Raw genomic sequence first — 17923 nt, 5'->3', positions numbered from 1 at the left:
CATACCTCAACATCATAAAATCCATATATGAAAGGCACACAGCTAATATCATCCTCAATGGGAAAAAAATGAGAGCTTTACCAAAAGATTAGGAATATGACAGGGATGTCCACTCTCACTACTGTTGTTCAACATAATACTGAAAGTCCTAGCCTCAGAAATAAGACAACAAAATGAAATAAAATGTATCCAAATTGGCACAGAAGTCAAACTTTCACTCTGCACAAATGACATCATAATCTACATGCAAAACACGAAAGACTCCACCACAAAACAGCTAGAGCTGATACATGAATTCTGCAAAGTCAAAGGATTTAAAACAAATGTACAGAAACTGGTTGTATTTCTATACACCAATAATGAAGCAGCAGAAAATATATCAAGGAATCAATCTCATTTATAACTGCACCAGAAACAATAAGATAACTAGGAATAAACCTAACCAAAGAGATAAAAGATATTTATGCTGAAAACTACAGAAATCTTATGAAAGAAATTGAAGGAGACACAAAGAAATGGAAAAGCATTCCATTTTCATGGATTAGAAGACAAAATGTTGCTAAAATGTTGATATCCAAAGCAATATACACATTCAATGAAATCCCTATTACATAACAACATCGTTCCTCATAGAGCTAGAACCCAAAAATTTTAATGGAACCATAAAAATCCCAAATAGCCAAAGTAATATTGAAAAAGAAAAACAAACCTGGAGGTATCACACTTCTGGACATTAAGCTGTATAACAAAGTTGTAATCAACACAGTATGATATTGGCATAAAAACAGACACATAGATCAATGGAATAGAATAGAGAACCCACGGGTGCCTGGGTGGCTCAGTCAGTTAAGTGACCGATCAGGTCTTGATCTCATGGTTCATGAGTTCAAGCCCTGCATTGGGCTCTGTGCTGACTCTCGGAGCCTAGAGTCTGCTTTAGATTCTGTGTCTCCCTCTCTCTCTGACCCTCTCCTGCTCTCTCTCTCTCTCCCTCTCTCTCTCAAAAAAAAGCATTAACATTTAAAAAAAAAGAATACAGAACTCAGAATGGGCCCACAAGTAAATGGCCAGCTAATCTCCGTCAAAGGAGTAACAAGTATCCAATGGAAAAAAAGACAGTTTCTAAAGCAAATGGTGCTGGGAGGACTATACAGTGACATGCAGAAGAATGAAATGGGATCACTTTCTTACACCCTACACAAAAATAAACTCAAAATGGATTAAAGACCTAAGTGTGATACAGGAAACCATAAAAATCCTACAGGAGAAATCTCTTTGACTCAGGCATGTAACTTCTTCCTTAATTTGGTTTTGGAGGCAAGGTAATAAAAGCAAAAATGAACTATTGGCACCTCATCAAGATAAAAAGCTTACGCACAGTGAAGGAAACAATCAACAAAATTAAAAGGCAACTGATGGAATGGGAGAAGACATTTGCAAATGACATATCAGAAAAAGGGTCAGTATCCAAATCTATAAAGAATTTACCAAACTCAACACCCAAAAAAACAAAGAATCCAGTCAAGAAATGGGCGGAAGACATGCATGGGAACTTTTCCAAAGACCTCCAGATGGCTAACAGACACATGAAAATATACTCAACATGACTCATCATCAGGGAAATACGAGTCGAAACCACAGTGAAATGCCACCTCGGACCTGTCCGAATGGCTAACATTAAAAACTCAGGAAGAACAGATGTTGGTGAACATGCAGAGAAAGGGGAACCTTTTGCACTGTTGGTGGGAATGCAAACTGGTGCAGCCACTCTGGAAAACAGTATGGAGGTTCCTAAGAAATGAAAAATAGAGCTACCCTACAACCCAGCAATTGCGCAAGTACATGTTAATCCAAGGATACAAAAAATGCTGATTCAAAGGGGAGCATGCACCTCAATGATTATTGCAGCTCTGTCAACAATAGCCAAACTATGGAAAGAGCCCAAATGTCCATTGACTGAAGAATGGATAATTAGATGTTCTATATATGTGTATATACATATATATATGTATATATATATACATATATATATACATATATATATACATATACATATATATGTATATATACATATATAGAACATCTAATATATATGTATATATATACGTGTATATATATGTGTATGTATATATATACGTATATATATACACATATATATACACGTATATACATATACGTATATATACACACATATGTATATACACAATGGAATACTACTCAGTGATGATAAAGAATGAAATCTTGCCATTTGTGACAACATGGATGGAAAAAAAAATATATATATATACACATATATGTATACACAATGGAATAATACTCAGTGATGATAAAGAATGAAATCTTGCCATTTGTGACAACATGGATGGAAAATATACATATATATATATGTATACATATATATATATATACACGTATATATATGTATATATATGTATATATACATATATACATATATATACACATATGTATATACACAATGGAATACTACTCAGTGATGATAAAGAATGAAATCTTGCCATTTGTGACAACATGGATGGAATATATATATATATATATATATATATATATATGTGATGATACGTGATGATAAAGATGATAAAGAATGAAATCTTGTCTTTGTGACAACATGGATGGAACTACAGAGCATTATGATAAGTCAGTTAGAGAAAGACAGATATCATAAGATTTCACTCATGTGGAATTTGAGAAACTCAATAGAATTGCATAGGGGAAGGGAAATATTAGATAAAAACAGAGATGAGACAAACCATAAGTGACTCTTCAATCCAGAAAACAAACTGAGCGTTACTGGAGGGGGAGTGGGTTCAGGGGATGAGTTAAATTGTTAATGGGAATTAAGGAGGTCACTTGTTGGGATGAGCAATGGGTGTCATATGTAAGAGACTGGGTTCTACTCCTGAAGCCAAGACTACACTGTATGTTAACTAACTTGTATTTAAATAAAAATAAATAAATAAAAATTAAAAAGGAAGAAAAAAGTGGCACTTGTGTTTTCTCATCTAAGGCTAATTACCTTAATGTTTTGCTTAACTATCACTATAATATTCTTGTTTCCTTGGCAAATTTAGAGTTACATAAAAATGACTAACATTACCCTTGGAATTAAGCCATATATACTGAGAACTGCCTTGAAATAATCATCTACTATAAAGTCCAACCTGATTAAAGTTACCTGGGTGGTCTTCCCTGAGATAAATTGGCATTAGGTACTGATTAACATCCAGAATACGTGAGCTGAAAGATAAAACTGTGACTCTTCTCTCTGTTTTCTGTACTTTGGGTTAGAACATCTTCCCCAACGAATCACGTTCTTAATTTGGGAATGCAAAGAATCTTCTTTTAGGAGCAAAATTCAGAAACAATAAGCTGATCTAAGAAAATTGCCTTCCAATTTTTTAATTTCCATATTTTTGGAATATGGTAATTAGAAGAAAAAGGAAGAGTCTGCATTGAAATAAATATAATGCTTTACTTCAGTCAACATTATTAAAAACATTAAAAGTAAAAAAATATTAATTCAAGTCAATTTATAAGATTAATAAAAAAAATCTGTGGTACTATTTTCTAAATTAACAGAATTTGGGAGATTAATGACTATGTAGAGACACAGATCAGTTTCCTTAGTAGATACCAGACCATTTTCTCCTCCAGCCTCCTTTTTAACAAGCACCAGATGGGGTTAGATCACATGACCTTTGAGGTCCCTCTTTGCCCTGAAATTTTATAACTCTCTGAGTTAGTAGTAGGGGAGTTGTCCATCCTTAAAACAATACCCTCACTGTAAGCTGTATGTACACACATCAATCACATGCACTCACACTTTCATACTTTAGCAAGTATTAGTAACAGTTTACATTGTTTAGTGCTTTTTTTTGTCCATAGCCAAAATTTATTGAAAAACTGACACCAAAATAGACAACTGATGTGCACCTTAAAAAATTAAAAACAATTACATTATCTTTATAGATTAACTGGAATTACTGAACTGATAAGGCTCTCTGTGATATAACACAAATTCAGGAGTATATAACACTAATATGGATCATTAGTGTTGCTTTCTTCTAAATGAAAAGCCTTCTGTGAGTCTGGCCTTTCCTCCTCTTGGCTGGTGCAACAATGTTAAACAACCTATACAAAAAAAAAAAAACAAAAAAACAAAAAAACAAAAAAACACCGTCTGATCATGGCTGAAAACCGTGGTACTCTTGTAACAACCTGAACATTTTACATCCATAAAATAGGAATCTGGGCTTTGAGCTAGCTATTTCTTTTTATGTTTTTTTTTCTTTTCCTCTTTTAAGGATGGGTGTAGTAAATTTCTAGCTAAAGGCATATTGATTCTTTTGTAAGCCTAGCCAGTCCTTAATTCTTTTTAATTTACCAAATATTTTCACATATGCCACCTTATTCAACCATAGCAATGATATAGGAGAGAAGGGGACAACATCATCCCTTTTTTTACCAATGAAGAAGCAGATTCAGAGACAAGACATTCTTTTTTTTTCTGTAACTAGACAATCTGCAAGACTTACCTTAGGTACCATCTTTCATGAGGAAAACACGGACTGATTAAGATAAAAATTGAATTCAGAACAGTTTTATCTGAATTCCTATTGTACTTAAGGTATGTTATATGCATTTTACTACTAAAGTGTTATTTTTTCTTGTCTGTCTTGTCCAATGTGTTGTATAAAGAAATATAGAGTGAGTTAAGATGGTAGAGGATTAGGGAGACCTTAGGCTTGTCTCATCCCTTGAACACCGCTAGATAGTTATCAAATTGTTATGAACATCAAAGAAACCAACTAGAGGTTTGAGTGAACAAAACCTGTAAGACTACATGTAGAAAAGGTACCACCATTTGGAAGGTAGGAGGTGCTGTGAGTTTAAGTGGGGAGGTACTGCTCTGGGTCCAGCTGGGGTGAAGAAGCTTGCTTACTTGGGCTACTGCAAAGTAGTATAAGCAGGGGAGCACAAAATATGAACTTTTAGCAGACAGCTGCCATGGGGGAATTGCCTGGCTTTAAAGTGCTCAAGTGGTGAAGCGGGGTAGAGTCCCAAGAGTGACAGCACGGTTCGACAATCCATTGGGTAAGAAGAAAGACTGGTTGTGCCAATGTGCTATGCTGTTTCCAGGCATGAGAGGGGATTCTTTCTGGCTGAGGGCTGCAAGCAGGGGGGCTGGTTTTTTGCTCTGTTTTGACATAAACTCTGAATAGCTGGACAGTCATGCCACTTCCCCCTCCCCCAACATAAATGGGCCAGCAAAAGCCTGTTGAGTCCCTCTCCAAGATCCCAGAGGAGCAGTGTAGATCTGCACCCCTGGAATCCCTAAAATTTGGAGTTTTGAAACTCAGTCATGCGCCTGAGATAAAAAGCCTGGACACAGGCTGGTGAATATGGGGCTCTGAGGGAAATCAGAGACACAATAGGAGTGATTAATTGCTCTTCTCTGAGAGTTCCCTGAAGAGTGTGTGTGTGTGGGAGGATGTGCAAACATTCAGCTCAGGAGCTTATAGAACATGGGAAGGCCATATTCATTCCACCCTTCAGAGCTGAAAAACCTTCAAGGAGCAAAGCAGTACCAACTGGTGGAAGCCGGAGCTAATTAAACCAAGCCCCGTCCCCCTGAACCCTGGAGGCACATTTGCACCTAAACAAGTGAGTCTGAGAATCATCACAGCAGATCCTTCTTTCTTCCAGAACCAGCACAAACAATTCCCTGGCACCAAGTCTATGGAGCATAGTGTTGCAAAGCTTCATCTCTAGGGGAAATAGGATCTAACTTCCGTTTTACTTTTATTCTTCATTATTATTTTTTCATTTATTTTATTTTTCAATTTCTTTTTTTTTACTTTTTAGTATTATTATTTTTATTTTTATATATACATATTCTTTTATTCTTTCTTTTATTGTTTTTTGTTTGTTTGTATTTATTCTATTTTATTTTATTTTTGGACCTAGATTCTTTTAACAAGCAAACCAAAACACACCCAGAATCTGGATTTCTGGTTTTCTTTGTTTGTTTTTTGTTCCTTGTTTTTCCTTTATTTCTGTTTGTTGTTTGTGTTTCTCTTTCTTTTAGTTTCTTTTCTTTCTTTGCTCTTTTCTTTTCTGGACAAATGATGAGATGGAAAAACTCACCCCAAAAGAAAGAACGGACAATAGAACTCATGACCAGGGATTCAATCAGCACAAACATAGTAAGATGTCTGAAATAGAATTTAAAAACAAAATTATAAGAATATTAGCTATGGTTGAAAAAAGAATAGAAGACACCAGAGAATTCCTTTCTGCAGGGAGAAAAGAACTAAAATTTCATCAGGGCAAAATTAAAAATGTTATAGCAGAGATGAAATCTTGAATGGATGCCATGACAGAAAGGATGGATAAATCAGAATAGTGAATCAGTGATATAGAAGATAAAATTATGGATAATAATGATGCCGAGAATATGAGGGATACAAAGGCCAAAGATCATGATACAAGACTTAGAGAACTCAGTGACTTATTAAAGAAGAATTACATTCAGATCATAGGAATCTTAGAAGATGAAGACAGAGAAAAGGGGCAAAAGGTTTATGTGAGCAAATTATAGCTGAAAACTTCCTTAATCTCGGGAGGAAACATAGACATCAAAATCCAAGAAGCACAGAGGACTCCCATTAAATTCAACAAAAGCTGGCCATCACCAAGACATATCATAGTCAAATTCTCAAAATACACATACAGGGAAATAATCATGAAACCAGCAAGAACAGAATTCTTTAACCTATAAGGGAGAACAAATCCGATTCACATTAGGTCTGTTCACAAAACTTAGCAAGCCAAAAAGGAGTGGTAGGAGATATTCAACGTGCCAAAAGGGAAAAAATATGCAGGCAAGAATCCTTTATCCAGCAAAGCTATTATTTAGATTAGAAGGAGAGATAAAGAGTTTTCCACACAAATAAAAATTAAAGGAGTTTGTGACCCCTAAACCAGCCTTGCAAGTAATGTTACAGAGGAATTTTGAGTGCAGAAAAAAAACAAAAACAAAAACAAACAAAAAACAAAACAAAACAAAAAATACCAAAAGTAACACAGAGTAAAAAGGACCAGAGAACATCACCACAAACACAATGTCTACAGATAACACAATGGCACTAAATTCATATCTTTCAATAATCACTTCATATATAAATGGAATAAATGCTACAATCAATGACATAGGGTATCAGAATTGATTAAAAAAAACATGTATATTCTGACTATAAGAGACCTAACAACATTTTAGACCTAACGTTTTAAACCTAACAACACCTGCAGATTGAAAGTGAGGGGATGTACAACCATCTATCTTGCTATGGACATCAAAAAAAAAAAAAAAAAAGCCAGAGCAGCCGTACTAATATTGAACAAACCAGACTTTAAAACCAGACTATAACAAGGGATTAAGAATGGCATATCATAATTAAGGGATCTATAGATTAAGATCTAGCAATTGTAAATATTTATGCCCCCAACTTGAACACTCAAATATATAAATAAATAACAAACATAGCGAAGCTCATTATTGTAGGAGACTTTAATCCTTCACTTACAACAATGGACAGATCATCTAAGCAGTAAATCAATAAGGGAAAAAATGGCTTTTAACGCACTGGACCAGATGGACTTAACAGATAAATTCAGAACATTCTATCCTAAAACAGCAGAATACACATTCTTCTGCAGTGCACATGGAGCATTCTCCAGGATAGATCAAATACTGGGTCACAAATTAGCATTCAAAAAGTACAAAAACATCAAGATCATACACTGCATATTTTTGGATTATAATGCTGTGAAACTTGAAGTAAACCACAAGAAAAAAATTGGAAAGCCCTCAAATATGTGGTGGTTATAGAACATCCTACTAAAGAATGAATGGGTTAACCAGGAAATTAGAGAATAATTAAAAAAAATACATGGAAACTAATAAAAATTAAAATATGACTGTCCAAACCCTTTGGGATACAGCAAAAGCAGCCCTAGGAAGAAATTATATTGCAATTCAGACCTATCTCAAAAAGCAAGAAAGGTCCAAATACACAATCTAACCTTACATGTAAAGAAACTAGAAAAGGAACAGAAAGTAAAGCCTAAAGCCAGCAGAAGAAGGGAACTAATAAAGATTAGAGCAGATATAGAAGACATAGAAACAAACAAACAAACAAACAAACAAACAAAAACAATAGAACAAATCAACAAAACCAAGAGCTGGTTCTTTGAAAGAATTAACAAAATTGATGAACCCCCTAGCCAGACTTAGTAAAAGCAAATAGAAAGGACCCAAATAGATAAAATCATGAATGAAAGATGAGAGACCACAACCAACCATAGAAATACAATTATAAGAGAATACTATGAAAAATTATATTCCAACCAATTGGACAATCTGAAAGAAATGGCCAAATTCCTAGATACGCATACACTACCAAAACTCAAACAAGAAGAAATAGAAAATTTGAAAAGAACATGAAAGAAAAGAAATTTAATCAGTAATTAAAAATCTCCAGATAAACAAGAGTACTGTGCCAGATGGCTTCCCAGAGGAATTCTACCCAACGTTTAAAGAAGACTTAATACCTTTTCTTTTCAAATTGTTCCAAAAAATATAAATGGAAGGTCAACTTCCAAACTCATTCTATGAATCCAGCATTACCTTGGTCCCCAAACCAAAGACCCCAGTATAAAGGAAAATTACAGGCCAATATCACTGATTAACATGGACGCAAAAAAATCTCAACAAGATATTAGCAAATCGAATTCAACAGTACATTAAAAGAATTATTCACCACGATGAAGTGAGTATTCCTGAGCTGCAGGGATGGTTCAATATTCACAAGCCAACTCACATGATACACCACATTAATAAAAGAAAGGATAAGAACCAGATAATCATTTCAATAGATGCAGGAAAAGCATTTGACAAAATACAGCATCCTTTCGATAAACACTCTCAACAAGCAGGGATAGAGGGAACATATCTCAACATCATAAAAGTGATATATGAAAACCCCACAGCCTATATCACCTTTATAAAGGAAAAACTGACACCCTTTGCCTACCATCAGGAACAAGAAAATGATGCCCACTCTTACCATTACTATTTAACATAGTACTGGAATACTTAGCTGCAACAAATTGGACAACAAAAAGAAATAAAGGGCATACAATTTGGCAAAGGAGGAAGTCAGACTTTCACTATTTGCAGATGGCATGTTGCTGTATGTGGAAAACCCAGAAGACTCCACCAAAACTGTGAGAACTAATACATGAATTCACCAGAGTCACAGGATATAAAATCAATGTGCAGAAATCTGTTGCATTTCAATACACCAATAATGAAGCATTAGAAAAAGAAATCAAGGAGTTGATCTCATTTATATTTGCACCAAAAACAATAACATAACTAGGAATAAACCAAAATTAAGAGGTAAAATATCTGTTCTCTAAAAAGTATAGAATACTTATGAAAGATATTGAAGAGGACACAAAGAAATGGAAAAGCATTCCATGCTCATTGATTGGAAGAACAAATATTGTTAAAATGTCTATACTACCCAAATCATGCTACACATTTAATGCAATCCCTATCAAAATACCACCAGCATTCACTGCAGTTCTAGAACAAAGAGTCCTAAAATTTTTATAGAACCAAAAAAGTCCCTGAATAGCCAAAGCAATCCTGATAAAGAAAAACAAAACTGGAGGCATCACGATTCTGAATTTCAAGCTGTAAGTATCAAGACATTATGGTGCTGGCACAAAAACAGACACATGGATCAATGGAACAGAATAGAAAGTCCAGAAATGGAACCACAACTATATAGTCAATTCATATTCAATAAAGCAGGAAAGAATATCCAATGGCAAAGAATGTCTTCAGCAAAGGGTGTTGGGAAAACTGGACTGCAACATATAGAAGAATGAAACTCTACCACTTTCTTACACCATACACAAAAATAAATTCAAAATGGATGAAAGTCCTATATGAGAGACAGGAAACCATCAAAATCCTACAGAAGAAAATAGGCAGCAACCTCTTTGACCTTGGTCACAGCAATTTCTTACTAGACACGCCACCAAAGTTAAGGGAAACAAAAGCAAACATGAACTATTGGGACTTCATCATTAAGATAAAAAGTTTCTGCACAGCGATGGAAGCAATCAACAAAACCAAAAGCCTACAAGATGGGAGAAGATATTTGCAAACAATATATCTGATAAAGGTTTAGTACCCAAAAATCGATAAAAAAAAAGTTTATGAAACTCAACATTCAAAAAGCAAATAAACCAGTTAGGAAATGGGTAGAATATGTGAATAAACATTTTTTTAAAGAAGACATCCAGATGGATAACAGATACATGAAAATATCCTCAACATCACTCAGCATCAGGGGAATATAAATCAAAATCAGAATAAGACACTATCTCACACTTGTCAGAATGGCCAAAATTAACAACAGAAGAAACAAAAGATGTTGGTGAGGATGCAGAGAAGGGGTAAGCCTCTTGCATTGCTGGAGGAATCCAAACTGGTTTAGCTACTCCGGAGCACAGTATGGAGGTTCCTTAAAAAAAAAAAAAACAGAAAATAGAACTACCCTATAATTCAGAAATCGCACTATTAGATATTTACCCAAAGGATACAAAAATACTGACTTGAAGGGATACATGCACCCAATGTTTATAGCAGCATTATCAACAATAACAAAACTATGGAGATAGCCCAAATGCCCATCAACTGATGAACGGCTAAAGAAAATGTGGTATATATATACAATAGAATATTACTCGGCCATCAAAAAGAATGGAATCTTACCATTTGCAACAACATTGATGGAGCTAGAATGTATTATGCTAAGCAAAATATGTCAGAGAAAGAAAAATACCATATGATTTCACTCATATGTGGAATTTATTAAACAAAATAGATGAACACATGGGAAAGGGGAAAAAAGAGAAGGGAGTCTCACAAAAGACTCTTATTGGTAGAGATTAAATTGAAGGTTGAAGGAAGGAGTTGGGTGGGAAATGGCCTAGATGGGTTTGGTGTATTTAAAAGAACACTGGTGGGGCGCCTGGGTGGCTCAGTTGGTTAAGCGTCTGACTTTTGATCTCAGTTCAGGTCATGATCTTGAGGTTCGTGGGTTCAAGCCCTGCTTCAGGCTCTGTGTTGACAGCGCAGAGCCTGCTTGGGATTCTGTCTCTCTTCTCTCTTCCCCTCCCCTGCTGTACTCTCTGTCTCTCTCAAAATAAATAAAATGAAAACACATTTTTTAAAGGGCACTGGTTGTGATGAGCAGTGGGTGTTGTGATGAATCACTGAATTCTACTCCCAAAATGAATATTGCACTGTATGTTAACTAACTAAAATTTAAACAAAAAATAATGAAAAGGAATGCTGAAGAAATTTTTAAAAAACAAATAAATAGATTTTACAATCAAAATCAAAAAAAATGAGTGAATCCTGAGCTTGCCATATAGTAGCTGCGATTATATTTATTGGGGAGGTAGTGGAAGAAACATAAGAAAAAGGAGGGAGTACAGAAATTGCCTCAAAAGTCTATACTAACACAGTAAATGTGATACATCATCCCTAGACAAATAAATTTCTTATATACCATCCTTTATTTCTTGCTTTTCTGTTGTATCTGTAAGGGTGATAGGTCTAAATATTATACTTAAATAGTCTTTTTCTTCCAATGATCTTGAAGTCTGTTACAAATACTATTTTCTTAAACTTTCAAATCCATAGGACTATGAAAGAAGCATTTATATACTATTTGTGCATCACTTGAACATGGTTAGCAGTGTCAGTCTCAAATGTGAAGACTTTGTTAAAGTTTTTATTTAAATTACACTTAGGTAACATGCAGTGTAATATTAGTTTCATATATACAAATTAGTGATTCAAAACTTCCACACAATACCTGGTGCTTATCACAACAGATGCACTCCTTTATCCCCATTACATATTTAACCCATTCCCTCACTTACCACCCCCCTGATAATCATCACTTTGTTCTCAATAGTTAAGAGTCTGCCTCTTAGTTTGCCTCTCTTTCTCTTTTATTCTACTTTGTTACTTTGTTGTTTTTTTTTAGATTCCACGTATAAGTGAAACCATATGGTATTTGTCTTTCTCTGATTTATTTCCCACATCATACTACTCTTTAGCTCCATCCATGTCACTGCAAATGGCAATATCCCACTCTTATTTATTGCTGAGTAATATTCCGTTGTGTGAATACACACACACACACACACACACACACACACACACACACACACACACGTCACATCTTCTTTATACATTCATCAGTTGGGCAGTTACCATACCATATTATAGCTATTATAGATAGAGCTGTTATAAACATTGGAGTGCATATATCCCTTTGAATTAGTATTTTTGTATTCACTGGGTAAATACCTACTAGTGAAATTACTGGATTGTAAGGTAGTTCTAGTTTTAACTTTTTGAGAAAACTAAATACTGTTTTCCATAGTGGCTTCACCACTTTGCATTTCCATGAATAGGGCAAGAGCGTTGCCATTTCTGACAACCTCTCCAGCACCTGTTGTTTCTTGTGTTGTTGATTTTAGCCATTCAGAAAGGTGCAAGATGATATTTCATTGTTTTGATATTGTATTTTCCTGATGATGGGTAATGTTGAGCAAATTTTAATGTGTGTTATCCATCTGTATGTCTTCTTTGGAAATATGTCTCTTCAAATCGTTTGCCCATTTTTTAATTGGATTATTCATTTTGGGGGGTGTTGGTTTTATAAGTTGTTTATATACTTTGGATACTAATCCTTTATCAGATTTGACATTTGCAAATATCTTTTCCCATTTTATAGGCTGCCTTTTACTTTTGTTAACTGTTTCCTTCACTGTGCAGAAGCTTTTTATTTTGATGAAGTCCCAATAGATTATTTATGCTTTTGTTTCCCTGGCCTTAGACAATGTATCTAGTAAAAATTGCTACAGCTGGGTCAGAGTTTCCTGCCTGTGTTCTACCCTAGGATTTCTATCATTCAAGGTCTCACATTTAGGTCTTTCATATATTTTGAATTTATATTTGTGCATGGTGTAGGAAAAAATATATCGTTTCAATTCTTTTGCACGTTGTTGTCCAATTTTCCAAGCACCATGTTTTGAAGAGACTATCTTTTTCTCATGGAATACTCGTTCCTGTTTTGTAGATTAATCGACCATATGGTTGTGGGTTCATTTATGAGATTCATATTCTGTTCTGTTGTTCCATGCTCTACTTTTATGCCAGTACTATACTATTTTGACTATGACAATTTGTAATATAACTTGAAGCCTGGAATTGTGATTCCTCCAGCTTTGCTTTGCTTTTTCAAGCTTGCTTTGACTATTCAGGGTGTTTGTTGATCCATACAAATTTTTAAATTGTTTATTCTAGCTCTGTGAAAAAAATGCTGGTGGTATTTTGGTAGGGATTGCATTGATTGTGTAGATTGTTTTGAGCAGTATAGACATTTACTATTTGTTCTTCCAATGCAAGAGCTTGGAATGTCTTTCCATTTCTTTTCATTCTCTTGAATTTATTTCATTACTATTTTATATTTTGCTGAGTACACGTCTTTCACCTCTTTGGATAGGCTCATTCCTAGGTATCTTGTGGTTTTTAGTGCAAAGGTGTAAATGGGATTTATTTTTTTATTTTTCTTTCTGTTGCTTCGTTGTTGGTATACAGAAAAGCAACAGACTTCTATATATTGCTTTTTATATCCTACGACTTTAGTGAATTCGTGTGTAATGTTATCTGCAAATAGTGAAAATTTGACTTCTTCCTTGCTGATTAAGATATAGTTTATTTTTTCTTGTGGCCCAATTTCTGTGGCTAGGACCTCCAGTTTTATGTTAAATAACAATGGTGAGAGTGGACATTCCTGTCTTGTTCCTGACATTACAGGAAAATCTTGAGTTTTCTCCACTGAGTATGATATTAGTTATGAGTTTTCCATAGATGGCCTTTAATGTGCTGAGGTATGTTTCCTCTAAAACTACCTCGTTGAGGGTTATGATTCTGAATGGATGTTGTATTTTGTTATTTTTTCTCCATTTATTGAAAGGATAATGTGCTTCTTATACATTATTTTATTAATTTTGTGTATCATGTGGCTTAAATTCTGAATATTGAACCACACTTGCAACCCAAGAAGAAATCTAAGGAGATCATGATGAATTTTTTTTTTAAGTGTATTGTTGGTTTTGTTTTGCTAGTTATTTTATTGAGAACTTTTGCATCAGTGTTCATCAGGGATATTGGCCTGCATTTCTCTTTTTTAGTGGTTTCTTTATCTAGTTTTTGTATTAGGGTAATAATGGCCTCATAGAATGAATATGGGAATTTTCTTTCCTTTTTTTTATTTTTTGGAAAAGTTTGAGAAGAATAGGTATTAACTCTTTTTTAATGTTTTGTAGAATTCGCGTGTAATGCCATCTGGCCCTACACTTTTGTTTGTTGGGAGTTTTGTGATTAATGATTCAACGTGTTTGGTTGTTACTGGTCTGCTCTAGTTTTCTGTTTCTTCCTGTTTCAGTTTTGGTGGTTTATATGTTTCTCGGAATTTATCAATTTCTTCTAGGTTGTCCAATTTGTTGGCACATAGTTTTTCATAATATTCTCAGAACTTTTTGTTTTCCTGTGGTGTTTTTTTTATTTCTCCTCTCTCACTTGTGATTTTATTTATTTGGGTCCTGTCTCTTGTTTGTTTGATAAGTATGGATAGAGTTTTATCACTTTTATTAATTTTCTTCAAAGACCTGGTTCATTTGATATACTTTATTCTGTTTGTTTGTTTGTTTCTGTATCATTTATTTCTGTTATTTCTGTTCTAACCTTTATTATTTGCTTCCTTCTGCTGGCTTTAGGTTTTGTTTGTTCTTTTTTTAGCTCCTTTATGTGTAAGGTTAGCTTTTGCATTTGAGATTTTTCTTGCTTCTTGAGACAGGCTGTATTGCTATATACTCTCTTATGACTGTTTTTGCTACATCCCAAAGGTTTTGGACCATCATCTTTTACTATTCATTTGTCTCCGGTATTTTAATTTTTCTATTATCTCCTGGTTTATCCATTTATTGTTTAGTAACATGTTGTTTAACCGTCATGTATTTGTGATCTTTCAAAATTTGTTCTTATGGTTGACTTCTGGTTTCATAGTATTATGGTTAGAAAGTTTCCATGGTATAACTTCAAAATTTTGAATTGGTTGAGGCCTATTTGGTGATTTAACATGTGATTTATTCTGGAGAATATTCTATATACAATTGAAAATAATGTATATTCTGCTGTTTTAGAATGGAATTTTCTGAATATATCTGTTAAATTCATCTGGCCCAGTGTGTCATTTAAAGACATTGTTTTCTTGTTGGCTTTCTATTTAGTGATCTGTCCATTGATGTAGGTGAGGTGTTAAAGTCCTCTACCATTATTGTATTATTATTGATTAGTTCCTTGAGGTGTTTTTAATTGTTTTATATATTTGGGTGCCTTCATGTTGGGTGCATACATATTTAAAATTGTTAGATTTTCTTGTTGGATTGTCCTTTTTATGATTATATAGTGCTGTTCTTTGTTTCTTGTTAGACTCTTTGTTTTAAAGTCTAGTTTGTCCGATAGAAGTGTTGCCACTTTAGCTTCCTTTTGACATCCATGTGCATGATAAATGTTTCCCCATCTTCTCACTTTCAATCTTCAGGTGTCTTTAAGTAAAAAATGAGTCTCTGGTAGGCAACATATAGATCAGTCTTCTTTTTTATCCATTCTGACACCCTATGTCTTTTGACTGGGAATTTTAGTCCATTTACATTCAAAGTAAGTATTGATAGAAATGCATTTATTGCCACTTTATTACTTGTTTTGTCATTGTTTCTAGAGATTTTCTCTGATCCTTTCTTGTCTTTGTCACTTTAGGTCTCTCCTTTTCACTCAACAAGTCCCTTTTAATATTCCCTGGAGGGCTGATTTAATGGTCACAAACTACTTTAGATTTAAATTTCTGGGAAACTCTTTATCTCTCCTCGTATTGTGATTGTGGCTGCAGATTTTTCCCATTCAGCACTTTGAATATATCATGCCACTCCCTTCTGGCTTCCTAAATTCCTTTGGTGAAATCTGTAGCTAGCCTCTTGCGTCTTCATTTGTAACTTAAGGACTTCTTTTGTCTTTCTGCTTTTGAGAATTTTTCTTTATCACTATTTCTTGCCAAAGTAATTACACTATATCTTGGTGTTGGCCTGCCTCTGTTGATTTTGAAGGGAGTTCTCTGTGCCTCCTCAGTCTAGTTGTCTGTTTCCTTCCCCAGATTAAGGGTGTTTTCTTTTATTCTCTTTTCAAATAAACTTTCTTCCTCCTTTTCTCTCTTCTTCTAAGACTCCTATAATATGAATGTTATTACATTTGATGGAGTCAATGAATTACTTAAGTCTATTCTTGTGTTCCATAATTCTTCCCATTCTCTTTTGTTCATCTTCATACTTTCCTCTACTTTGTCTTCTAAGTCATTAATTCATTCTTGTGTTTCTTCTAGCCTGCTGTTCATTGGATCAAGCATGTTTCCAATGTGGTTTATTGCACTGTTTCTTTTTGATTGATTATTTTTAACACTTGTATCTCTGTGGTAAGGGTCTCACTGATTTCTTCTATTTTGTTCTCAAGCCCAGTAAGTACACTTATGATTATTGCTTTAAATTTTCCATCAGGCATGTTGCTTATACCTGTTTCACTTATATCTCTAGCCATGGCCTTATCTTGTTATTTTGTTTAGGATGAATTCCTCCATAACTTTGTCTAAGTCTCTGCCTTCTTCTTTGTGTTAGAAAAGCCAGTTATATATCTTGCTTCTGCAAATAATGGCTTTATGAAGAAGAGGTCGTGGGTCATGTAGTGCCCATGGCCTGGCACTTCAGGGAGTGTTCTGGTATGTGCTCCATGTGCTCTTCTGCTGTGTTTTGGCTGTTCTGTCCTTTAGGTCAGTCATCTGCAGAGGCTCACTTTGGTTGCTGTGGGTAGCATTTGGCAATTGACCTGAATATGGTGAATTTTAACTAGGTGTTATCTTGTCTGCTTTGAAATGAGATGTACACCACCTCCAGCAGAACTGAGGCCCTGCAGAACTCTCTGGTCAAGAGATGTGGTGTGGGCAGTGTTTGTGCTGGTCTTCTGAAGAAGGGGCCTGGTACATGCAAGTTAGGCACCCAGTGTTGGTCTTTACTTCTTCCCACAGGTGGCTCTGTGTCAGTGCTAAGGTGCAGTCGAGGGCAATGGAACAGGCCCGCTCTTTTTTTCCCCAAGAGTCATCTCCATGAACACTGATTTTCAAGGATGTGCTCCAAGAAGAGTGAAAAATCAGGCATTTTTCAGATCACTGTTTCCATGCTGTCTGATCCTGGGCCTGCCTTCTCTCCAGGAACAGCCTCTGGGCTCTACCCAAACCAGGACCTTATCCTAACAGCTGACCTTTAAGACTCCATGCTTTAAGCCTTGCTGGTTGCAAGAGCTCATGAAATTCAACTCCTCTAATTTTCCAAGCCAATGGTTTTGGGGAAACATTCTCCTTGTGCATTCCTTTATGTGCTCCTCTCTCTCACCCTTCTCTGGGACCATAGTCACCTCCCCTCCACAGCACTCACAATGCATTTCTACCCTAAAACTTGTCTCTTCACTTCTTACCTTCTCTGATGTGTTTTCTTGTCTCCCTTTCCTTGTGGGGTTTGTTCTTTCAGTCTTCAGGTCTATTTCTGGGTCATTTAGGATGATTTGATAGTTATATAATGCTGTTAGTGGGATAGGCAAGCCTAGGGTCCTCTTACTCTGTGGCCATCCTCCACTCTCACT

The 17923-nt window shown here is 35.0% G+C and overlaps 2 protein-coding genes across 2 annotated transcripts in view; both read right to left on the bottom strand.

Moving 5' to 3' along the window:
• ZC3H12B (zinc finger CCCH-type containing 12B) overlaps positions 1 to 17923 on the bottom strand; it is a 427389-nt gene that overhangs the window by 131964 nt on the left and 277502 nt on the right. The window lies entirely within an intron of this gene.
• Positions 2597 to 4549, bottom strand: LOC106979071 (40S ribosomal protein S27-like). The gene has a single exon (XM_053202397.1). The coding sequence runs from the start codon at positions 4253 to 4255 to the stop codon at positions 4067 to 4069; it is 189 nt and encodes a 62-aa protein (XP_053058372.1). The 5' UTR covers positions 4256 to 4549; the 3' UTR covers positions 2597 to 4066.

Source organism: Acinonyx jubatus, chromosome X (assembly GCF_027475565.1).
Source record: "Acinonyx jubatus isolate Ajub_Pintada_27869175 chromosome X, VMU_Ajub_asm_v1.0, whole genome shotgun sequence".
NCBI lineage: Eukaryota > Metazoa > Chordata > Mammalia > Carnivora > Felidae > Acinonyx > Acinonyx jubatus.
Note: the sequence above shows the minus strand (reverse complement) of the source record. Positions and strands in the feature narration are given on the sequence as shown.

What these genes read in the sequence shown, in the direction of transcription:
- LOC106979071 (XM_053202397.1), bottom strand. Translation starts at nt 4,255, where the DNA reads ATGGATGTAAAATGTTCAGGTTGTTACAAGAGTACCACGGTTTTCAGC.